The sequence below is a fragment of the Saccostrea cucullata genome, unplaced genomic scaffold (genome assembly GCF_032062105.1).
Source record: "Saccostrea cucullata isolate Sc308-1 unplaced genomic scaffold, CSIRO_AGI_Scuc_v1 ctg1819, whole genome shotgun sequence".
In the NCBI taxonomy this organism is placed as follows: Eukaryota; Metazoa; Mollusca; class Bivalvia; order Ostreida; family Ostreidae; genus Saccostrea; species Saccostrea cuccullata.
The window spans coordinates 43466-68566 of NW_026937349.1; the positions used below are offsets into that span (position 1 = coordinate 43466).

At 33.7% G+C, this 25101-nt stretch overlaps 2 protein-coding genes across 2 annotated transcripts; one reads left to right on the forward strand and one right to left on the reverse strand.

Annotated features, from left to right (window-relative positions):
- Positions 1-2375: 2375 nt before the first annotated feature.
- On the reverse strand, positions 2376-10406 carry LOC134247999 (uncharacterized). The gene is made up of 8 exons (XM_062730418.1): positions 10340-10406; positions 9417-9599; positions 8958-9050; positions 6562-6654; positions 5549-5605; positions 5274-5351; positions 2844-3625; positions 2376-2423 (listed from the first exon to the last, which is right to left on the reverse strand). Exons 1-8 carry the CDS (start codon positions 10404-10406, stop codon positions 2376-2378), a joined length of 1401 nt encoding a protein of 466 aa, XP_062586402.1.
- Positions 10407-13282: 2876 nt separating this feature from the next.
- LOC134248000 (GTPase IMAP family member 7-like) lies at positions 13283-24721 on the forward strand (the record flags this gene model as incomplete). Its single annotated transcript, XM_062730419.1, has 3 exons — positions 13283-13366; positions 14257-14338; positions 23987-24721. Coding segments are annotated over exons 1-3 (901 nt in total), but the record flags the coding sequence as incomplete, so codon positions are not given.
- Between the last annotated feature and the right edge of the window lie 380 nt (positions 24722-25101).

Genomic DNA, 25101 nt, shown 5'->3' on the forward strand with positions numbered 1-25101 from the left:
ATGCCCCCCCCCCTCCCCCGTAATTTGCTTCCCATGGATCTGTGTAAGCTGCATAACTTTGGTTAAATTTTATTTTAGTCTTTGCATGGTAATAAAGCTGCAGATTTTTAATGCAAATATGGTGTAACTTACATCCAAAGATTTCCAGTGCAAGGTTCCGAGGAATTTCTCCACGTTCCAGCATTTATAGTTAATCGACTACCTTTTTAAAATTCCTAATTCTAGGCATATTTTTTTTTCATCCTGTATGTTTTATAACCCTTCATAGCCGTCTTTATGGATAAATAAACTTGCATACCCAAATGTTGTTCTCCCAAATACATATGTAGTAGCATAAAAGGTTGAACAAATAACATTTTCTTTGGAAATAAGTTTAATGATGGAAGGGCTGTATGATAAAAGAATGGAAGACTGATATGACAAACACCGTATTATGCTGGCCATATTCGTGGTTGGTCACAGCAAATGGACCATTTTTCAGTCTTCTCATTTGTAGTTTTGTGCTTTCATCTACCAGATATTTTATACCCTTCACAAAAAAGATAAGAACACATTTCATTACATATAATTTCATTCTTTTCAGAATACTTCAGTAAGCTTAATCCATTCAACAATGAACAACAATATGAATTTAATTTAAGACATGAACACATAAAAGTAAAAACGGTCTTTGAATCAAGTTGAATATCTGATATACTTAGGCTTACAAAGTCAATATATGTATGAGACATGCAATTTAAAAATACCATTCCCAAACCCTTTACATATGCAAGCACAAGCAAGCTCTGATTTTGCAGCAGGCCAAGTTTACGAGTATTTTTCAACTACGCCAGTGACTTGCGATGTTACGAGTATGTTTCACCTGCGCCAGAGGATCGCATCCTGTTTTGCAAAATCACGTTATGTTTTGAATTATTCAATACTATTTATCACTACCACCCAAAAACAATGAAATTGAAGAGAAATCAGCAAAGCATGTCTTTTACAAAGATAACAAATATAGGTATAATAATTCAGTACAATAACACTAAACAAATTAAAACATCATAACATGTACATAACCAGAAGTCTCTGGACAGGAATGCAGCTATGTGGATGCGAACTATAGAAAATATTATCTTAGTATTTAGTCTTCTTGTGTACCAAAAAGTTCGACTAAAGTTCATCAATGCTTTTAAATAATTTCACTTAATCTATAGTTATAAAGTAGCACATTAAAACATCAATTGTCTATGATCAAAGACATGTATAGAATTAGGTATCATAAACAGTTTAAACAGTCATAAACAGTCTCACTGAAATTAGATCTAAAACTGTAGGAGGAGTAGAGTTTGAAACTTATTACAGACAGATGGACAATGGGCATCATATACTCATACTCTTCTGAAGATAAGGCTAAAATAATCATCACTACATCAGCAATCTTCGATCATTGAATTTTATAATACTCATGAGTAATGCATATTCTTGCCAGAAATTACCATTTGGACAAATATACTACACAACAATGACATGAAAAGAACTTACAAAGCATGTCACATCTGTATGATCTTAATCAAGTGAGTACAAAATGTTCACAATCCAAAGCACTTATGAAATCACACAGGATAACAAATACATGTGAACATAACTAACTTGAGAAAAAATCAGCAACCTTCTTTGAAACTCGGTAAGTATTGCTTACTCTAGCCTTCCCATCATTTGTCTTTTCACTAAATAAGAAAAATATACCATCAACACCTTCTCTCTGATATGCAAGCTTCAAATGACTGTATGTTAGTGATGAAGATTTAATCTTTTTCAGCATTGCTTTTGAGATAACATTTTCTTTCTGCAAATATTCTAAAGATTCTACAGATGGCTGAACACCATGAGAACTTACTTGCACCGTACTATAAAAAAAATCAGAAAGCAGAACATCAACCTTTTCACTCTTTTTTACAAGGGCTTGAAGCATTTTAGAGTCATCAAAGGCATTGTGAGCTGAGTGAGACTCACTCAATAATCTCTGAGCAACATACTCCTGCTTGTAACTTTCAAAAGATGGATACAAATATTTGAAAAATGGCAAGGTATCACAAAACCCAACAACATACTTGCAAAAGTGATTCCAAATCTTATAATATTTCAACTGATTATACAATATGATAGAATCAAAACATTTGTTGTTGTGAGCTACTAACACACAATTTTTGCCCAGTAACATCAAAAATTGTATAAAGTCCAAAAGGACTTGAAGTGGAAGACTATGGGGTACAGCTTCATTGTTGTGGTACAGCTCATTGGTTGTGGTATCAAAGTTAATTCCAGTGATTCTGCTGGCCTCCTCTGAAATTCCCTGGCTAGGTGTAATATACTTGTTAAAAACCTGGTCCTCACAAACAGCTTGATTCTCCTGGACTTAGTCCAAGCTTCTTATGAACCTAATGTAGATAACAAAATGACATAAAAATTATTTTTTATGAATAGAAACTACTTATTACATGTAAATGTAATTTGAGTAAAACAAGTAATTCACTGAAACTTTATGTACTTAAGTAAACCATTTCTTAATTAACAAATGTAGGAATACAATTTATATGTTTAAATACTGTATGTGTACTTATTAAAGAAGACTTGACATGACATATTGTAACAGCTTTTTACAGGGACATCAGTGATGCGCTAATTTATAAATACTGATAAGATTTCATCAAAAAATACAATAAATGGTGCGGACCTATATAGCTCTAATTAATGTTGAGGCACACAACTCCATACCGAGTGATTGCTCTATATTTTAAATATTAAACCAATTATGTTTATGTAAAGAGCATAGAATGGTAAACAATTTTAAAAAATACCGTAGAAACATATCCATATCCCTCATTTTTCTGGCACACAGCAGCTGATAACCGATGAGCCAAACTCCCTCCATCACTGTAATGTTTGTCTTTTGGGGCTTTAGATCTTAGTGTGTTGTTAAAACTTTCATTGCTGTTACTACTATCAAGCTTGCACAACTTCTCAGGGTCCAGGTTGTTGAAAACTGCTAACAGTGAGTGCTTTAAATTGACATCAGTGAGATCGACTCCCCAGGGTAAGTTTTTGTGCTTCCTGGTAGGATCCTTAGAAATAAAACACCAAGTCTTGCAATGGCTATGATCTCCAAACTGGTGTAACACAACTGACTGTAGTCGTTCCTTAATATAATCCTTGTTCCCCTTTGCCTGCGATATCATGTAACTAAAGCCTTTCATTAGAGCATTTATCGTTTTAACTGATAGTTCTTTATACTTTGGCTTCAGCTTGTAAAGTTGAGAAGAAATATTTTTCTTGACATGATTCTTGTCTGACACTTTCTCCATCGTGGAGCAAACTTCCTGTCTTGCTCTGTTAAACGCCGTTGTGTCATCATCCCCAATCAAAGTCGTCACCACAGCTTTTTTCTCCTTAGTGGATTTCAACATCTCTACAACCATGTCTGGCTCCATTGCTTTTGCAGAGGCTCTCCAGTTCTTTCTACATCTATGCTGTCTTGGTTGTCTCTTTTGCACCTTTGCCATGTCGCAAATCCTGCATCTTTTGTAACGAGCGGTGTAGGCTATTACTTTTCCTGTTCTCTTACCGATGAGAGAAGCAGCACCTAAATAAGTTGAAATACAGGTCTTTAAAACTATTTTTTTTGTTAAATCACCCCTTCCCCCATTATGGACCCCTCTTTGATCCCTCAGAGATCAAGATCATGGTAAATGCCTATATGAATTCAATACATTTGCTTTTTCCCTTCCAGCTCCTTGGGGGTCGTACACATGCATATGGATTAAATTTACATACTGTAAAAGCAGAAATTTTCGTGGGGGATTAAATTTCGTTTATTTCGTTGTTAACAATTATCAACAAAATTAAATCCCTCACGAAATTTTATATGACTATATATTGAATAGGGTTTCTCTCAAACCAACGAAATAAACTGCCCACAAAACCATTTTTGATGACAAATCAACGAAATTTATTGAAAATAATAATATCAATTCATGTGCTTCAATTTTAGTCTTTATCCATTTTAAATTGACCTAAAATTGGCTCTTTTTGATTTTTTTAATGTATCTTACATGAGACTCTCTTTAACAACTTTGAGTGAACTCAAATATTTATTATTTTAAATATATGATAAATAGAAAATTACATTTTTAGCTCACCTGAGCCGAAGGCTCAAGTGAGCTTTTCTGATCACATTTTGTCCGTCGTCCGTCCGTCTGTCTAGCTGTCCGTCTGTCTTTCCATCTGTCCGTCTGTAAACTTTTCACATTTTCGACTTCTTCTCAAGAACAACTGGGCAATTCTAAGCCAATAAGTACCCTAGAATACTTAAATATAGTAACAAGTACTGTAGGTCACCGTGACCTATATATTGATCATCATTCTCCGAGAACCCAAGATGCATCAAATAACAAAATTTGATGATTTTAAACCAATAAGTACCCAAAACATCTAAATATAGCCATAAAATGACAAAAGTAGGTCACTGTGACCTACTTTTTGACGTACTTTTTGGTAGACATTCTCCAAAAACCCAAGATGCATCTACTGACAAAGTTTGATGATCATATGCCTTAAAGTGTCCAAAATATACCTCCAAATCAATTTGAAAACAAAAGCCCGTAAAATTTGAAAAGTAGGTCACTGTGACCTACTTTTGTATTAACATGATGTCAAGCCCTTAGATGCATAAACTTCCAAGATCTGATGATCCTAGTCTCTTTAGCAAACAAAAATCGTTTTTAATAAGTGAAAATTTTGGTCAACTTTGAAGTGACCTTGAGACCATGCCCTTTGCCCAGGGTCATGCCTTGAACAATTTTTAATCTTCAACATATCCCAATCCTTGTTTGTAAGTTTGGGGAAAATCTGCCAGGTGGTTCTGGAGAAGAAGATTTTTTTAGCAACCAGTACTTTTGGTTTTATTTTCATGATTATCTCCCCTTCTTTTAGGGTGCCAACCCTAATTTTAGTATAAATGGTAGTCCTTGGGCCAAGGATACCCTGTGACAAATTTGACAATAATTGGCTAAGGTGTTCTTGAGTAATGGCCCATATTCTAAAAAGTTAACGCACACCGCACAAATGGCCATAGTATTAGCTCTTTGAGCCTTTGGCTCAGAAGAGCTAAAAAACACATCTCGTTGGATAAAATTCATATCCAACTACAAATGAGAGATCCTATATACATTAATCTACACATAAAATGATTCTCATGGCCAGGTGAGCTTAATTTCAGTTTGAAATCTCACCTGAAAGACTATTGTGGCATCTCCCTGATCCACGTCTTTGGTATGTTCCATCTGCTGATGCTGTTATTTCATGATAATCTGCAAATTTACAAAACATTGTACATGTATGTAAAGCAGTGAATGATGTTAACTTAATTACCAGTGGATGTATAAATAATTACCATTTATCTAACTAAAATAATATACAGGTACATGTACATGTTGGCTTTTGAATAATACATGCTTTGGTATATTGGATGATGAAAGAGTGTACTCATGACAGAAGGAAATCTTACCAGTTCTTGATTTTGTTGACTTTTCCACTGGTAAAGTAGCTGTTTCTGGAAATTCACCTAAAAAGTAATTCATTTTATATATTATGGTGATATTACAACCTAACTGCAGAACTGTAGCTCCCCGAAAAATATATATTGATAGATTGGAGAGGTAGAGTTCCACCTCGTGAAAAAAAATGTATATTCATTGCGCACAAATAAGTGTGCTGTTTTTCAATTTATTTCTCCATGCTTTAAAAACTGTCATTTCAAAATATTACTATAAAATATAAACTGTGTGTTCCTTACAGAATTTTAAACTGTTTCCAACTAAACATTCCTTATAATTGTTTTTGATAGCCCTCCTGGTCCTGAAATACAGATCATTGAAAATTTTGCCTATTTATACTGCCATTTTGGTTTGTAAGATATTGGGTCCAACGCGCTTCGTACAAATGTTAACTACAAAAGTAATTGATAGAGGAGTAAAGATTTTATTCAAATCTAGCTTTTTTGCAATTGAGGTAAGAATTTTGAAGAATTAATCCAGAAATAGCGCACTTTTTTGTGCGCAATAAATATACAGTTTTTTCAATGGGTACTGGCACTGTAGCTCTCAGTGGTCTATCAATATATATCTTTTCAGAGAGCTACAGTTCTGCAGCTACATGTAATTACAACCCAGAAGATGTGTTTATGAAACACTCTATGCCCCCGACTGAAACACAATTCTTGAATGGGATGTAGAATAAAGTGGTATACACTTGCCCTTGACATTGAATAGTTATGAGTTATAGGTTAAAGTTGAAACAGACAGACAGACATTGTGGCCCCACCCTATACCTGGGGGTCAGGATTTGAACAAACCTGATTTTCTGTGTCGAGTTTGGATAAGAAAATGAATTTCATTGTGAAAAGTTTTCAATGACAACAACCGCAAACAACAGCTACCAAGTCAATTTTTGATCAGAAAAGCTCACTCTGGCCTTCAGCTAAGTTGAGCTAAATACATTCTTCATCTGTTAAGTAATTACCTTGGGCAGGAGCACCAATGTTGACAGTTTGATCAGGACTGGCTGTTACTGAAATTCCAGTGGATTGATCAGCACACATCAAAAGTGGTGAAACTACAATATGTTTGATAAAGTTAGAATATGTAATTTGAAATTGCAAAAAAGACCAATAAAGAAAAGATGAGCAATTCTAATATACTCCCCGTCAATGAAAACGCAACACCCTATTTTTAGGGTGAAAATTATTTACGGGTCATAACTATGTACCAAAAAAATTAAGACATCTTTTACTTTGCCAAATCAGTTATTTAACGGTTGAATTAATTTCTTTCCATTAACGGAAGTTGCTTTTTAGCCAACTTAACAGAATTCAAAATTTTGCATTTTTAATAAAATTTTAACAATATTTTGGGTTTTCAAAGTTTTGAAGCTGTTAACCATAAGTATTGTACGAAAAGGCCGGGATAAAATCCTGCTTTCTATACCGAAACAATTGTAATGTGATGCCTATATTTCCTCAAAATGACTGAAATCAAGAAGGGGGGATGTTTTAAGAGTTATGTGTTACCTTCTAAAGTTTAATGATAGCATAAAAAAATAATATATATCTTTAAAAAGTAAATTTTCAAAACATGAATACTCAATTTAAACATTGAATGTTTTTTTTAATCTTAGAAAGAAACAAATACCAGGTAAATCTTAAAACATCCCCCCTTCCGACCATTTAATTAAAACGTGCTAGTCCGCCATATACAACAAGTTCAGCCAGATTTCTACCAAGCATTAGGTTTATAGACATCTTAATCTGAGCGAAATTAATATTCTTGGGCATTTTTAAAAGCATGTTTTTTCCGATACTGCGGTCGAATTTTCTCTAACTTGGCGTAGTGTAGCAACTTTTGGACTTCCGGTCAAGAAACTTTCATTTATGCTATTGAAACACATACGCCTAATGAGTAATTATATAGTGTACATTTGCATCTGCACTCTTTTTTTCTTTATTTTGAGAATTTTTAGCATTAGCAATGAAAATCAATCATTTTGAGGAAATATAGGCATCACTTCCGGTGAAGAAAGAAGAATTTTTTCCCCGGCGTTTTAGTACAAGACTTATGATTAACAGCTACAAAACCTCGAAAACCCAAAATATTGTTAAATTTTTTATTCAAAATGCAAAATTTTGATTTCTGTTAAGAGGGCTAGAAAGCAACTTCCGGTAGTGGAAAGAAATTCATTCAATCGTTAAATAATTGATTTGGCAAAGTAAAAGTTGACCTAACTTTTTGGTACATAGTTATAACTCGAATATAATTTTCAACCTAAAAATAGGGTGTTGCGTTTCCATTGACGGTGAGTATATAATGTTTTTAAACTGCTGGTTCAAAGAAAAGTTTATAATTAAATTTTGTCTATATTCTAGCCATTGATTGGTTAATATCCAAAAACGAATGCAAATTATTTCTGTATAATCTGGTTTGGTATGAGGACACATCCCATTGTCAACCAGCTGAATCATTTGTATCCATGCAATCTTCTCATTTCCAGTCCTCAGGATTCATGGAAAATTCCTCATTTATTAAATGTAGTTTTAATTTTAAACAGTAACTTGGTCTTAACACATGTAAACAAACACCATGGCTGCAAAGTCTAGGTATCAGTTATTACCTCCCCTTGCTCCCCATTGCTTCCATTATCAACATTTAAATCATTGAGCACCTAATTTGAACTCATAAAAAGCAACACTATTTTACACCCATATATACATGTAGTTGTTCAATGATTTTAAAATTAAATTATAAGAAAAGAATAAAATTTGTGGCCAAATTATTCGACTTTAACCTGGTTTGGATTGGTTTACTCTTTTTTATAATCTGCTTTGCAAATCATAAAGCATAAAGTGACCCTAACCAGGTTATACTCGAAGTAGTTGGCAAAGAATTTTGGGTCATTCCTTAAATGTAGAACCATTTGATCTACATATGAACTTCATATTTTTACCGTGCATTTATTAGGACTATGCAATCATATTTAAAAGATATTTGAGTATACATGTACTGCAGAACAATGACAAAAATATTGTATATGGTATTGCAAAACATATCTGTAGTATGAGGGTTCTACTAACTGCAGATCTGTACCTCTCTAGTCTAAGAAATAAAATATTGGGCTGGACGAGCAGATACATCTTTCATTATGTTTTCACTATTTTGAAATTAAGTCCTCTTGGTAGAGGGTGTGGCCCTAATTTGAACAAACTTGAATCCACGTTATCCAAGGATACTCTGTCAGTCTGTACCAAGTTTAGATATAAGAAAATAAATTTCACTGTGAAAAGTTTTCAATGACAACAACCACACACAACAGTCAATTTTTGATCAGAAAAAGCTAAATACATTCTTCATCTGTTAAGTAATTACCTTGGGCAGGAGCACCAATGTTGACAGTTTGATCAGGACTGGCTGTTACTGAAATTCCAGTGGATTGATCAGCACACATCAAAAGTGGTGAAACTACAATATGTTTGATAAAGTTAGAATATGTAATTTGAAATTGCAAAAAAGACCAATAAAGAAAAGATGAGCAATTCTAATATAATGTTCAAACTGCAGATTTAACTGTGTTCCTAGCATATATTTTTTTTACTAATTCCACAACAAAACATTTCCAAAAACTGTTTTTTATAGCCCTTCTGTGCCTGAAATTTTGTATAAAAACATATTGTTCAGTCAACCTTTTGGGCTCTTTGATATCATAACATAACCATTTACCAACTTGATTTAGATTCTGATGAAAGTTGCAACATGTTCAGTTTGGTAACCAGTCATATATAAATGATTTGCTATGCATGATAGAAATTGAAGTATCTCTTACAATACCTTCAGTTGACAATTCAACTTCTCTTTGGAGGGCTTTATCAGTTGACTCACAAGCCAACCTCTCAAGTGTAGAGCCAACTTCCTCACATCTCCTCTGTACTGTCTTGGATGCAGGCATTGGAAGATTTAACACTGACAAAAAGTTGTTTATCTGAGTTAGCCCAATTCCAATATGGTACATTGCTGTTAAATGAAAACAACTTTCTTGTGGTAATTGTAATAACTTAAATTTACTTTAATTACATATATTTCCTCATTGTTTTTTATTATTTAAAAGAAGGAAAATAATACAGGGTACTATCAAGTATTTGTTGAAAGTGAAATTCAAAAACTTGAAGTTTAAAATTCATTTTTTTCACCTTGATTTTTAACCTATATATTATTTTGTGAGAGCAATGCAAAAGATAGGAAATAACCAAAACAATGAGATACTTGGATATATAGACTTATAAAATTACATATATTGTACACAAGGTTTTTTTGTCACATTAGGCTTACCTGTTGCAGCTTGGTGTTTACATCAAAAATCTTGGGTCCCGTATTGGTATCTCCTTTCCCACTATGTGTCTTGTCCATCGCCACACGTATAAACTCGGAACATGACCAGCATTTAACTATTTAATGGCCACTAACTCCCGCAGGCAAAACTCCCACCGCGTCCTCCAACAAAACATTTCTTGCACAAACTGTACATTTCATATTTGTACAGAAAGTATGTAAATCAATAACAAAACGTGATGAGTTCAATGGTTTCAATTTGCCAGAAAAAAAAAGTTCATTTATATCATCAAATGCATCTTGAGATAGTTTCCCAACATCGGGAGGCTGTAAAGTGCTCTGATAAGAATGGTCAAGGTATAAAGCGCTGCCAGCAGCTGGTGTAAAAGAGTCATTTTGCAAAGAAATGGATTTCTGTAAATTACTTATTCGTTTCCTGCGATGTTCCGTCATTGACTTCAAACGCCCCGTGCCATCTCGAGTACGAGTCATACTTGAAATTTTTACCGCTTCACCGTTCCCAGTCTTCTGCTAGGAACGTCAATACCGCAAACTGGTAGAGCTGTCATTTATGTCGTAAAATACATTCAGCGATAAAATTGAAATTCATCACTTGCATATAATATGTACTACTAATATGCGTTTCTATAATGTTAATTCTGGATTTAGAAAAATAAAAACTAAAGATTGATACTACCTCACACGAACGACTACATGAAAATGCAAAGCTGCGCGAAAACATGCGCAAAGCGCGAAAACTCGAATTAGACTCTGCCTCGTTAAGTGTTTATTAGATTTATATTTGTGCATCTGTTGGTATATTGTATTTGATATTATTATACTTTCATGTTAAATACTAAAATCTGATTGGTTTAGACGCAGGTAACAATCCGTTCGATTACCCTGAGCCTTAGCAACACACGTGACAACGGGTAACACAACGGTAATGCCACATGCGTGGAAATTATGCGCGTACGGTTCACCGTAGAATTCTCAAAACGTCAGTTGCGCGTTTGAAAGAACCGGAATTAACTTGAAGTCAATAAAAGCTTGCGTCCCATATAGCTTACTTGAAAACAACAAACGACAGACGATACATGCTTGCGAGTGTAGGAACATGCTTGCGAGCCAGAAATAACGAAACTTTATATGATAAATGACTCGAATTCGAGTATCACACAAACAATAAGGAGATTAGTGAACCTGTGAGTGTGAAAGCTTTCTATACATGAACGTAAAGACGATCGACGTTTTTTGTTTTTTTTTGCTGACGTCCTAAATCAATAAGACATTCAGTATAATAAAATAAATGGTGCCTGTTTTGTAGGGTAACATTTGAAATTGACACCCCAAGGAAAACCATTGTCAACCTCCGCTGACGCGTCGGTTGACAATGGTTTTCCTTGGGGTGTCAATTTCAAATGTTACCCTACAAAACAGGCACCATTTATATAATATGACGCCAAATATAAAAAATATGAACACTGTGACATTACTTTTGGACTCGTATTATTTTTGGAAATATTTATTTTAAAAAAATGCAGTGAATGGTTTGCGATAATATTTCACTAAAAAGTTATGTTTGTCGCATTTTTGTTAGTCCGTGCAACATCTTTTAAATACTGTATGATGCCTGTGAAGACCCCCGGTTAACAGATAATAGGTTCCTTATAATGCCCAAAACACCAAGTCCCTTTAATCAACGGTAAAACTTTCAAAATAAGAGCGGTTTTAGCGTTTTTTGTTAACCGAACAGTGAAATTAGTTATTAATTTTTCGACAACAACTTCAAGCAATACAACATTAATTTCCGTTTATACGGTCTTAGAAGAAGAACATGTGTACACGTCAAGCAGTGACATTTTACTCCTAAAGATTACCTTAGTGTCCTCAATTTCTGAAAGGAAGTGAGAGCTCTTCACTGTTACGTATTGACCGATAACAAATGTTTTTATTTCACTTTTACTTTTACTTCTTGTGAAATAAAGATTTTTAAATTATGTTTATCATATTGGCATTCATCTTCAGTATGACCCTCCTACTTTTCTTATGTTATTTTAATTTTTGTTTCTGAAAATTCCCTTTCTTTCTTGTTTTTTTTTGCCAAATAGCCCTATACCTACCACAGACTTAATGTGGTTCATTATTCAAAACATTGTAGTTGTAGAATTTGAAGATATATTGCAAAACAAAACAAAATATATTTATTTAAAGACAAAACAAAATAAGAAAATATCAAAACAAACGCGCGCTCACGCACCCTCTCTCACAAAGAAAACAAAATATACTGGTAAGTTAAATCGAAAACCAGATAATATTGACAATGAAATAAAGGATTTAACTCGAAACAAAAACTATAGCCAATAAATAAAATGCTGGACTTCACAAATCAGTTGTAATTATAAGAGGAAACTAACAAATAGAAAGTTCAGCACTGTAGATTTTTCACAGAAAAAATAACTTTTAGTTAAATAATAACTGTAAATCTGAAATCCGTTGAAACTAAATAAACTTTTCAATGCTTAATTTCTTTAAAACTGAATAGGAAATTTTGCTATTCAACTTCGTAGAAAAACAGTTACATCAACCATAACACCACTGGGCCTCCATACTACCAACACTGCGTCCCTCTAGTTCCAGTCCTGGACTCACAGGTCTCCCACTGGATAGCACTAAAATTCACTCCCCTCTATACTACCATAACTGTCACCAACTCCACTACACACACGCTGTCCGTGTACACTACGACCTTTGTCGTCAACTTGTTTTGGCCCCCGTCTCAACCAATGACTCAAATGCCCTCCAGAGGTCCTATAACCCACTTTAGCCCCGGGTTTATACTTACAAACCCTTCGCACTGAAACAATAATTTCTCTATCTAAAACCCCTACACAACTCACAACTTTACTACAAAACACACAAAATATTTACAAAAGTAAAAAGCTTACCGACTGGAGAAATGCACATGAAGTAAATTACAGACTTTTTGGTTACCCGTTTACCAGACTAACTTCTGGAATTCGCCATGAAACTTCAACTACACGACAAAATCAAAACGTGGCCGTACTCTTGATTAACAGTCACGGCTCTCCCTGATCAAACCGACTAAATATAGTCCTGTTTGCAAACACTGTTTCACTCTATGGAAACAAACTTGGGATATAATTACAACTGTTTACACATAAAATAACAAATCAAATACAGAAGATAACTCAACTTCATCACAGTTGTTCAATAGCTTCGATGTGAACTGTCCTAGTAACAAATCAAATAACAATATAAACCATCTTTCTAACTTGAACTTCCATCCCTAATTCGACACTACACAACAGGCCAGGGGTCAAAATTGCCGACAGGTACCTAAGAAAATGGAAGACATGGTCTACATCGATCATCCGGACGATGTGTCTTATGCTGTCATCTTGGTTGTCCACAAACTTACGACACACAATGTAGCTCTTTATAACTAAAGTAGTCATCCGTCTTGAACCAATTACCCAGAATTCATGGGAACGTACAGTTTTCTTCCTGAATTGTCTTCCTTGTAGAAATATCCTCTGGTTGATGTGACGAATGATAAGTTAACTTACATGATGGTTTTTAGAGTTGCGCATGTCCTGTGATCATTTAGTACATCAACAGACAGGTTGTTTAATCGTCCATTAACGTGTAGCAGAACTTCTGCTCCAATTCTTAGGCATAAAAGAATGATTGCACTAGAATGCAGAATGTCTATACCATCCTCTATACACTGATCTTTGGCACTGAACACGTTTCGCTAAGCAGATGTAAAGATAGAACGGTCACAATCTTTTAAGAGTTCTGGGTCACTGGGACCACCAGGTTAGTTGTCTTTGTATTTTTAAACTGTCTAGTCCTGAACTTCAAGTTGGCAACTGCACGTACGAGCATGTCCCAATAACACAATCTTTCAGAAAACACTTCAGTCTGACCAGTTGAAGGTTTTGCCTCATGTGTTGACTGTCTTCTTGGAGGTTACATCTGGGCGATTTTCGGTACGATGCTCTGAATCCATTTATTCAAAGTTCTCAGTTGGAGTGCTGAGCCAAGTGTGTGGTCTACAAATACAACTTTAATGGTGAAGAGTAGAAGGATGTACATGCCTGGAAGCAGCATCACTGGATTAAGCTAGGACTGAACATATCTCCATTTTACTATTACTATAAAAGAATAGAATGTGTGCCACTCTTAGCACAATATAAACATGAAACCTGTGACTTTCATTCGCGATATAGCCAAATACTATTCGACTGTCTATGAAGAAACTGAAGTCCTATGGTGGAATGTTCAGCTGATCTCTCACAAACTCTGCAAATTCTAGCTGATACCGCTGCACACAACTCAAGTTGTGGAAGAGTATGCCAATGAACCGACCAATCTTGGCCTTTCCAAGCAGGAAGCCGGTATTAAAAGTGTTATTGTCATGGCCGTAATGAAGTCTCTCTTCTCCAAAACATTGTCCCAACACGTGATATGCAGTAGCTATTATACGTGTTCATAAATTAGCGTATTCAAAATTTGGTGCAATCATTTTTTTTAGTTGTTTGCGTATTCTTGAATTAGCACTACACAATAACATGTCGTATATTGTCTTCATAAATAATTTCGTAGTGCAACGTTATCCATGTCAAAGTTGCTTAATTATGTAGCCCGATTTTTGAAGTACTCACATAATATCATAATTTGTTACTCTGGTTGTCTATCTTGAAATACATCTTGCGTTCACGACATTCGTCACTCAAAGAGTACACTAACACAAGTTGGATCTTCGCACAGGATTTGCTGGTGCTGTATTGAGTGCCACATACTTTTACACAGTATGTACTTAGCTGGAATTTCTCCCCGTCTTGTCTCACTCAAAATTGTTCCCCTTCGTGAATTACTCCAGGCCCAGTCTCGGTGTGAAGAATTGTAATATAATCCTAGAACCACAAGTGTCACATTTCACAGTTTCTATACAGATCTTCAGCAGATGAATCCTTAAAACACAGCACTTTAAACAATAACCATTCTTGTATAGGTAATCCTTACGCCCCTTGAATATTTTTTCGCGGAATGTCATACAGTCCTTTAGTGAATGACTAGAATTAGTTCCTTGAATAGAGGAACTCATATTAAAAATGTAAGAATTCAAATCTGTTATATCATCAGTATTCTTAGTAGACATAACTATATGACGATAAGAGTTTCGTAGTTCATTCTTGTTCCTCTGCTGAGCTGTCTATGAGTTTCCATGACTATCGTTAATAGAGGAAGTCGTGAACACCAGGCTGGGATCACTACACACTCGTGCGAGATCTCTAAGAAATTTCGTAAGCACTCAGAATGGTGCTTGGTAAACTTAATTGTTTATCTTGTATATATCACATTCTGAAACCCCTCTTTTCCCGAAATGGGTTTGGCAATTTGTGAACAAACTCATTGATATCATTGGACGTGTCATTGTATGAAAATAATTTGCCAAATACTGGAGCACATTTCACTGATGTCACTTTTGCCGCTAGATCAGAAAAGTCATGGAATTTCTTGCGAGCACCATCAGTGAGAGCCACAGAATTGTTTTGTTTTTTTTTGTACTACTTAAGTTACAGTTCGATAGTTTCTACACTCACATATGCACGGTATAAGCGTTCCCAGATTCCTCTAGGTTACGTGAATTTATCGCTTGAATATTCTCAGCTTGAATTCTAGATTCTGTTAGGAAATGATTCACTAACAGGTCAAAGTGCTCGAGTGTTTTGCACTGATTTCACATCTTGGTAACTAATTTTGCTTAGTCGGTAGCTTCAACTGAAATATTCTACGGGATAAAAGAAACAGCACTTAGCTTCACTTCATTTGTTTTATTGTATGGCGCACACAAAGGTTGTGGGGTTTGCCATACTTCCTGAGGGAGTTTGTTGTCAAACGCACGAAGGTTCACTTCAATTGAAACACCAGGAAGAGGGATGCGATCATTGTTGTTATCCTGCATGTAACGACGCACATGGAACGTCGATGACGAAAAACACAAAACGAAAGACCACCTTTAAGCAATCGCTTAATGGTAGCTTAATGGTGACTTAATGGTGCTTAAAGTTAACTCCCTTAAGCCACCATTAAGCCACCTTTTAGCCGAGCTTAATGGTGACTTAATGGTCAAACATCATTAAACTTAAACGCATCTTATTTCGAATCTTTGATCTAACTTAGTAAGTTAATAGTATTTCAATGTCATTTATGCAAAATCTATTGTGTGTGTGTGCGTGTGTGTGTGATCTATAATTTTGTCTTGTTCGTCATTTTTATATAACATTTCTTTCAACATGCAAAATCTCGGTCACTGAGAAAAAAGTTTTCTAATAGCCACAGGGGCTTGCTCCCGGTTTTTAATAAAAAAATTTTATCATTTACAGTATTAATAAAAAGACGTTTTAATTTATTACCGCACATGATTTTTTTAAAAAATAAATTATTATTACATACGTTGTTTTTATTATTAGTGTATAGGATTTTTGTTTTAAAAAATAGATAATAATATAATTACACACTGGGGAAAACCCCCTGTGAAATATCTTCATTTTTCACTACCAAAAATCAATTTGTTCTAAAAATTATCTTTATCCATGAACACAAAAATATATTACTTTTTTATTTAAAAGCTGGTATTTTTATTTCACGTGTTAATAGCAACATTCCGCTACAGAATTCACAGAAATAAAAAGTCATGTTCTCATGAAAAAAAATCTGTCTTTTTTTTGGAGGGGGTGAGGGGCTGGGGCTACAGGTATAAAAATGTTTAGTTTTGAAAGTTTGACTTTTACATCATGAATAATTTGTATTAATTCGAAATTTTTCTTATATAATGCAGCGGTAAGTATCTGTCAACATCTAGTCGGTCTTCAATGATTGTTATTTCAAAATCAATTTTCAGAAGAACAGCCGATCAGATTAAACATGACATCCAACCAGATTTATACACATTGGGAAACGGGTCAGATTAACAGTGTACACTATACCGACTGGTTAGACAATAGACCTTAATTAGGTGTCCACCGCCCCCGGTCAACAAACAGAAACTATACATACACAACGTACATCATCAGATTTTGATGATCAATTATTTTTAAAAAAATTAAATTTAATGCAAGCATATAACAAATTAAAAATAATGATTCATTGTAAAAGGACAATTATTTTGATACCCACTATGATACAAAAAGGATTCTAATTGAATACAATATTCTAAAGAACGTTTTGTTTTTGTAAAAATAACCAGTTAACTCGTACATGTTTACAAACGAGGATTGTCACTAGGCCTAAATTTTAGACACAAAAACCATTAATGTCCGCAGAATATTTACGATGAAATTTTCATTTTCTCGATGATAGATTTTTTTGTGTTTTATCTATAATTAATTTAATTTAAATCATGATTTAAGCTTACATGTATAAATCTCCTAATATTCTTTACAATTTAAAGCCGAACTCAACGGTTTAGAAATATTAATGTGCTATATGCCTTTTTAGAAAGATCCATAAGTAAAACTGTTTGTAGTTTGATTAATAAATTAATTCAAGACTTTGGAAACATTCAACAAAATGAATACTTTTATTAGTCCAAAACAATCTTTGTGCAAAATAAATGTTAAATATTTTCCTATAGACATAAGGAGCAGTGTTAGGCTAATGGTTAAGACAATGACCACCTCATCGAAAGGTCATGACTTCGCGCTTCGTGTGCTGTGATTTTTTTCTTTGTTTGGTTTTTTTTTTTAATTTCGTTCTTTTCCTTATTTTTACCAAATCAAGATATGTGTGAACTCGACATTTATATTTTGTGATGACAATTCGCTATCAATTTTTTACCGATAAAACCAGTAATATCGACAATGTAATGGTGGCTTGAATGGTGGCTTAATGATGGCTTAATGGTAGCTTAATGGTAGCTTAATGGCGTTTGAACATTAAGCACCTGTAAGTCTACCTTGATGTAGCTAAATGGTGACTTAATGGTTTTCTAAAAGCTACCATTAAGGACCTGTAAGCCATCCTTAAGCTACCATTTACCTACATTTAAGCACCCATTAAGGACTTTGAGCTGCATACTTCAAGCCAGCCTTCGGTTTCTCAACAATTGTAGAATGTTGCATCCAGACAGCGGTGAGGTGACTTGATCCTGATCTTCCCGATGCCTATCGCCAACTGAAAATGAGTCATTATACAATACATTGCATGTTGTAAAATATAATCATAATAAGGACATTGCATTGTTTTAGAAGCCAAATACCATAGAGCTACCACACCTTAGCTTAGACTACGCCAACCACATGGCTGGCATTTCCAGGTAAAACATAACCTGATCGAAAATTTAATATCCCGAAGTGAGAGCAGCACAGATATTGTTGATCACAACCTCGAGCATTTTTTAAATATTAACTTCAGAGTACTTTATTAGATTGATATTTTTTTTAATTTGCTTATGACAAATGACAAGGTATGTAAGTTTACAAGTTTTTTAAACCCCTCAAACGCAGCTGTCAGTGAATTAAAAAAGCCTGGACTATAATTTACGGTGGGAAATATTTGTATTTAACGTTGAAAACGTCGTAAGTTTTTAAGTTTTTTGGTTGGAATATTTAAGCATCAACGCATGATTCACACTTCTCGTTTATATTGTTGCACATTATTTTTTAAGTTTCTCCTTCACCACTGTTTTTATCTGTAAAGAAGCATGCTTAATTGATAAAACATTAACTGGAATCCTCTGTGTACCTTTGTTTGTAAGGATTTTAATAAATTTTCGTTTCTTATCAATTCTAAATTCACCGAGAAAACGTAAATTATTATTATAATTACCAATTGCATAAAGAAAAATCAAAGTACTGAAAGTATTCACGGGAGTTGAACATAGTGTAAAATAAAATATTTGATCGGGAGGTTAAGTGATTGAACAATATCATTATTTCAAATACAGACAACTGTTTCAGATTTTTTGTGTTGCAAGAATCTTGCGAAAGACATTCAGAGACATTGAATAGCAAAAAATGCATGGGCTATAATGCTTGCCTGGCTTCATTAGTCCTTTTTATACGCCCTGCTTGAAAAGCAGGAGGGTATTTATTAATCATGATGTCCGTCCATCTGTTTGTTACGTTACAGGTATACCCATCTCTTATCCACAACTCCTCTTACACCACTGAATGAAATTTTCATAGAATCTTTATTAAATATTGCCGTTGTGCACCTTCTATTACTTTTTCATCCTACACATATTTTGGGTTTCCCATTGCAAAAGATAGACACTGCCATTATATGAATTCATATTAAAGGCTGTTGATCATTTGTATAATTCACAGCTCACAGTACCTCTAGTTCATCTTCAACTTTGTAATATATTTTTCCTTGGCACCTTTACCCATGTGTTATGAAAATTTCAGTTTCACAGGAATGATATCAATGTTGATAAAATGTGGATTTTCACACAGCATCCTTTTAAGAACTAACAGGTTTGTTATATAAAACTTCTCTGTGAATGAAAATGTATTTCAATTACACGAAGTCAACATTATACTTGGAGTACGTCAGAAGTTATATATTTTTATTACTGTGAAGAAAAAAGCAATACCAAGTTAAAAACAAATATTTAAATACCAAACAAAAAAATAGTGGTATATGTGATGGTTTGTGTGCGTACAAATTATTAATTATTAGCAGATATGTAATTGAGGTTTTCCTTTCACTTAGAAAAAATATATATACAGTGAAAACTGTCTAATCCGACACCTGAATAATCCGACACACTGTGAATTCTGAAGTTAAAATTCTTTCCAATTTGAGCATTTTCCTTGTTTTTAACACTGTGGAAAACAAATATTTAAATACCAAACAAAAACATAATAAGTTTTATATAACAACATTATACTTGGAGTACGTCAGAAGTTATATATTTATATAACTGTGAAGAAAAAAAAAGCAATACCAAGTTAAAAACAAATATTTAAATACCAAACAAAAAAATAGTGGTATATGTGATGGTTTGTGTGCGTACAAATCATTAATTATTAGCAGATATGTAATTGAGGTTTTCCTTTCACTTAGAAAAAATATATATACAGTGAAAACTGTCTAATCCGACACCTGAAAAAGCCGACACACTGTGAATTCTGACGTTAAAATTCTTTCCAATTTGAGTATTTTCCTTGTTTTTAACACTGTGGAAAACAAATATTTAAATACCAAACAAAAACATAATAAGTTTTATATAACAACATTATACTTGGAGTACGTCAGAAGTTATATATTTTTATTTCTGTGTAGAAAAAAGCAATACCAAGTTAAAAACAAATATTTAAATACCAAACAAAAAAATAGTGGTATATGTGATGGTTTGTGTGCGTACAAATTATTAATTATTAGCAGATATGTAATTGAGATTTTCCTTTCATTTAGAAAAAATATATATACCGTGAAAACTGTCTAATCCGAACCTGAATAATCCGACACAAATAATAAATAATTCCTATGTTAAAATTCTTTCCAATTTGAGCATTTTCCTTGTATTTAACACTGTGCAATCTGACGCCCTGTGTATTCCCACACAAAATTTGTCTCCCAGTGCATGTCGGATTAGACAGGTTTCACTGTATGTATACTTCATTTTTTTGCTTTAAATCGCGATTCTACGAAAACATCGGTGTCCGTTTTTTGGTTTTTACATTTATAACAAAATACTAGATTTACCGCTTTTTGGCCAGTCAAACTGCTGATTTAGTAATAAATACGCATGTTTCCTAACCTTTTGTGCGTTAATGAATTCATTTAATCCAAGAAAATGTTAGTGAAAAGTTTTAATAAATTCTGTGCACCGAAGAAATTGCTAAAATTCTAAAATCCGGGACCGTCGGAAGTTGGGCGGACTAATTTACTGCTTGCTGTCAGTATGCAGAGTTGTCGTTTGTATCTCTTTCAGTGTTTATAGATGACGCTACACTAAAAATGAGTTCTAATACGTAAAACGTTTTAGGTACTTTATAATTTAGTATTTTTGAACGAAATGTAATATTCAAAATAAGTTTTCTTTATCATTACATTTACATACATTTTAAATTATAAAAAATTAGATCAATTCAGGAGAAACTGACATGAACTATTTGTGGCGGATGATTATGCATGTTTTCTGTATAATCGGAGTAAATCGGTCGACACAGTAGCCTCGCTTTCGGCTCTATGTAATCAACACAAATTATGGCGCATGTTAAATGCGTGATCACCAAGGGAGATTTAACATAGTTCAACTCCCAAAAAGTGACTGCGACAAAGGAGCGAACAAGCATCATGCGATCACATTACAGCTATTTATAGCAAAATAGACTTAATTAAAAATCTAACAGAACAACACTATGATGGGGTTTAATAAATTCTCTGAACTTCTACCTAATATATATTTTAAAACTTTTATTATGCCTACAAAGTCCTGCTATAATCTCATTGTTGAGTGGGTGAAAAAATTATTCCATACATTCGATTTAGACCTAATCCAATGTTTGGATTTTTTTTTCTCATATAACTCGAGATTTGACCTCAAATTATGCCTACCAATCGATTATGACAGCACTTTCCAAATAAATTAGAAGCGAAGTTTTCGATCTGTGCAAATCTTATGTTTAGAAATGCCTGCTTTGTTTTGTTCTTTCGCATTATTTTTGATAGGATTGACAGACTAGGACGACCGAGATACATGAATAGCTGAATGTCCCAAAAATGAAAAAAAAATTGCATTGTATTAGAAGTTAGATTATTAGATATTAATGAAATATTCAATAACATCCCTAAATATCTATATCATAAAAACATATGTTGTAAAATTGACGTAATTTCGCATTCTATGACGTTATCAGGTATCAATAGAGTCAAGCAGGAATATCTTATTGTTTTTAACACACCTGTGTAAACATTGAATTGTTGCAAGATTATCCTTTAAATTCGTCTTTATGGCACCTAATCCCTACTCTGATGCTTTAAAGGTCCGTGATAGCCCTGTTTCTAAATTGTTTTGTTAAATGGACTTCTGATCTTGTTTGCTATCTCAATAAATGCCATCATATCAAAATGTCTTTCTCAGAAAAAAGGCTATAAAATGAATATATTTTTGTGGATATAAAAGTGATACGTCATTGTTTATTTTTAAAACTCACGGAGGAAATGAAATCTAGAAATAAAATGATATGATACGAGGGGCATTTCAAAAGTCCTGAGAACTGTTTAATAAAAAATTAACCGTTTTAAAGAAATTATTGAGTTTGATATCATTGGAAAGATAAGAAAAATATACACATATTGTGACGTCACTTTATAATTTTTATGATGTAATATCTCCAAAAATGACGTCAGAATATAGAATGTTTAGCATACTGAAAACTCGCGTTTTTATCCACATGGCACAATTTTAAAAGTGCTGCCAAAGGCTTATTTGAAAATATATTTCAAAGAAAATTTTCAATTGCAAAGAAGTAGAGTAGGACTATAGTATACACTTATCCACTGGTTGTGAGTGGTATAGCTCTTTTATCAAACCTGCGACAGGGAACTATTCCCCGAGGGCTTGCCCGAGGGGAATAGTCCCTGTCAAGGGTTTGATAAAAGAGCTATCCCACTCACAAACAGTGGATAAGCGTTTTATTATACTGATGTATAATATAATTTTTGAGGTTAGAATTTTTTTGGAGTAAGATAATACTGCAAGAATAATCTGAAATCCTGATGACGTCACAGTGCTACTGAATTCATTATGACATCATCAGACAATAGATTTATCGCTGTAAATCAAAATTGGCGGCAAAAATTGCATGAAAATTTTCCGAGGGTGGATAGCAAAAACTATACCCCGGGGTATAGTTTTGCTATACGTAGACTGTAAAAGATAGTTATTTTACTTTCTGAACTTTATATAGGAAACATTTTAACAGAAGTATAATAATACTGTTTATCAACAATACTATATTTCATTGTTTGGTTTGTTAACTAGCGCGGTTTATGTCCGGTTATGCTATCATCGACATTCATCCAAGATTTCAAGTTACATGATTCGACTGGATTTTCGGTTTTTATATACTCCTCTATTGTATTAAATAAAACAATTTCTGTATAAAACTAAAGTATATTAATGCAGTTTTCAAGAAATATATTTTGAGTAACAGTACTCTTACCGTTTACAAATAAAATGTACAAAAGTTTTGGCCTTGACTTGGTTCTGTGCGTATTTTTCTCATTAATTCAACTTCGGCGCCCCAAAACTCAGTAATGCTTTTGACTTTTGACTCCATAAACGGTTTATAAATAACATAGACATGAAAAATCTTATTTAAATCCCATGAATTAATTTTCGTGAATATGTGGAGGTACGGCGGGGTTACAACTGCGCCCGCGCCATTTTAGATTTTACGAGAAAATACGGGGCACACTAAACTTAACTTCTCTTGAGCCTTCACCGATCCGACAAATATGGTTAAAACACTTGACGAATTGATGCCATAAAATGTAGTAACACGATCGTATATTTTTCTTTGATTGCCAACTTTGCCTTATTATCACAGTTGGGTCTGTTTTACGCAATATTTTGAGCAAGATTCGATAAAAACATTCGATGTTTGACAATTGCTTAAACCATCTCAGAACAAGAAGATCTCTGAAATAGACCACCATATGATAGATTGTAGTCTATGTAAAGATTCTACTAACTGTCATTTACGTCCGATAGCTTGCACCCGAGTAATGAGCAAAAGTTGTTTTTAAAATTTTACATTGATGAAATTGTGTCTTTTGTTACGTCATTTTTATGACCAGTATTGTAAGTATGCGGAAGTATGACGTCATTTTCGGGGTTATTACGTCATAAAAATTATAAAGTGACGTCACAATATGTGTGTATTTTTCTGTTCTTTCGAATGATATCAAACTCAATAATTTCCGTAAAATGGTTAATTTTTTATTAAACAGTTCTCAGGACTTTTGAAATGCCCCTCGTACTTTCATTTCTGTATTCCCAGAAATAATTTATTTATTTTTTACAGCCACAAAGGATGCAAACGAGAAAGATAAAGAAGGTTTCCTAAGATTAGTTTTACTTGGTAAGACAGGTGTTGGAAAGAGCACTACTGGGAATACAATTTTGGGAAAACAGCTTTTCCCATCTTCATCTTCTTCGTCCTCTACAAACGACGAATGTTCGACAAAAAGCGTATATAGGTTTAACAGAAAAATCCAGATCATCGACACTCCAGGCCTCTTTGATACATCTTTAAAAAACGAGACTGTCCAGAATGAAATTGTCAAATGTATTACCATGTCCTCACCTGGTCCACATGCATTTATTCTTGTTCTCAATATTGCTCGCTTCACAAAAGAGGAAGAAGAATCATTTCTGGCATTTGTGAAGCTATTTGGGGATCCAGTATATGAGTATTTTATCATTCTTTTCACAAGAAAAGATGACTTAGAGTTTGAGAAAAAATCCCTTGATGATTTTATATCGACTGCTCCTGCAAACCTTAAATTACTCATTGGAAATTGTGGTCACAGATGTGTTGCTTTTAATAATAGGGAAACTGATATTGAAAATGTCAATGAACAAGTGAATGTCCTTCTTCAACTTATTGATGATAACATATCCAAAAAATCGGTGAAATATTACACTGATGAAATGTTTCAAGAAGCTGAACGACATATGAAGGTCTTAGAAGAGGAAATCAAACAGAAGTTAGAGAAAATAAGACAAGAACAATATGAGATCTATAAAAAAGAAATAGGTGAAAAATTCGTGGAAAAAGAAAACAAAATGAAATCGCAATTAACTGAAATAGAGAATAAAATTTGTCTCACAAGAAGCAATATTCAGGAGAGGGAGCAACAAATTAACGATGTTTTAAACAAACTTTATGAGGAGAAGGCTGCAATAGAGGCTTATTTAGAAAAAATATCAAAGAACAGAAATAAAGAAATAAAAGAATTACAAGAGAAATCTGAAAAGCAAGAAAGAAAGGAAAATAACGACTTGCGGGAAGAAGCTGTTAACGTTATCTCCTCAGAGAAGACAAAGAGTAATGGATTTCAGAAAGTAAAGGATTTCTTTCAACAAGTATCAGGATATGTTCACAGTTTGAAATCCGAGAGCACTGGGTCATCCTGA

Coding starts and splice junctions, on each gene's coding strand:
- LOC134247999 (XM_062730418.1), bottom strand. CDS start 10,406: ATGACTCGTACTCGAGATGGCACGGGGCGTTTGAAGTCAATGACGGAA. Junction 9,600..10,339: donor ACATCGCAGGAAACGAATAA/GTAATTTACAGA, acceptor TTCATTTAACAG/CAATGTACCATATTGGAATT. Junction 2,424..2,843: donor GATATGGATATGTTTCTACG/GTATTTTTTAAA, acceptor TATCTACATTAG/GTTCATAAGAAGCTTGGACT.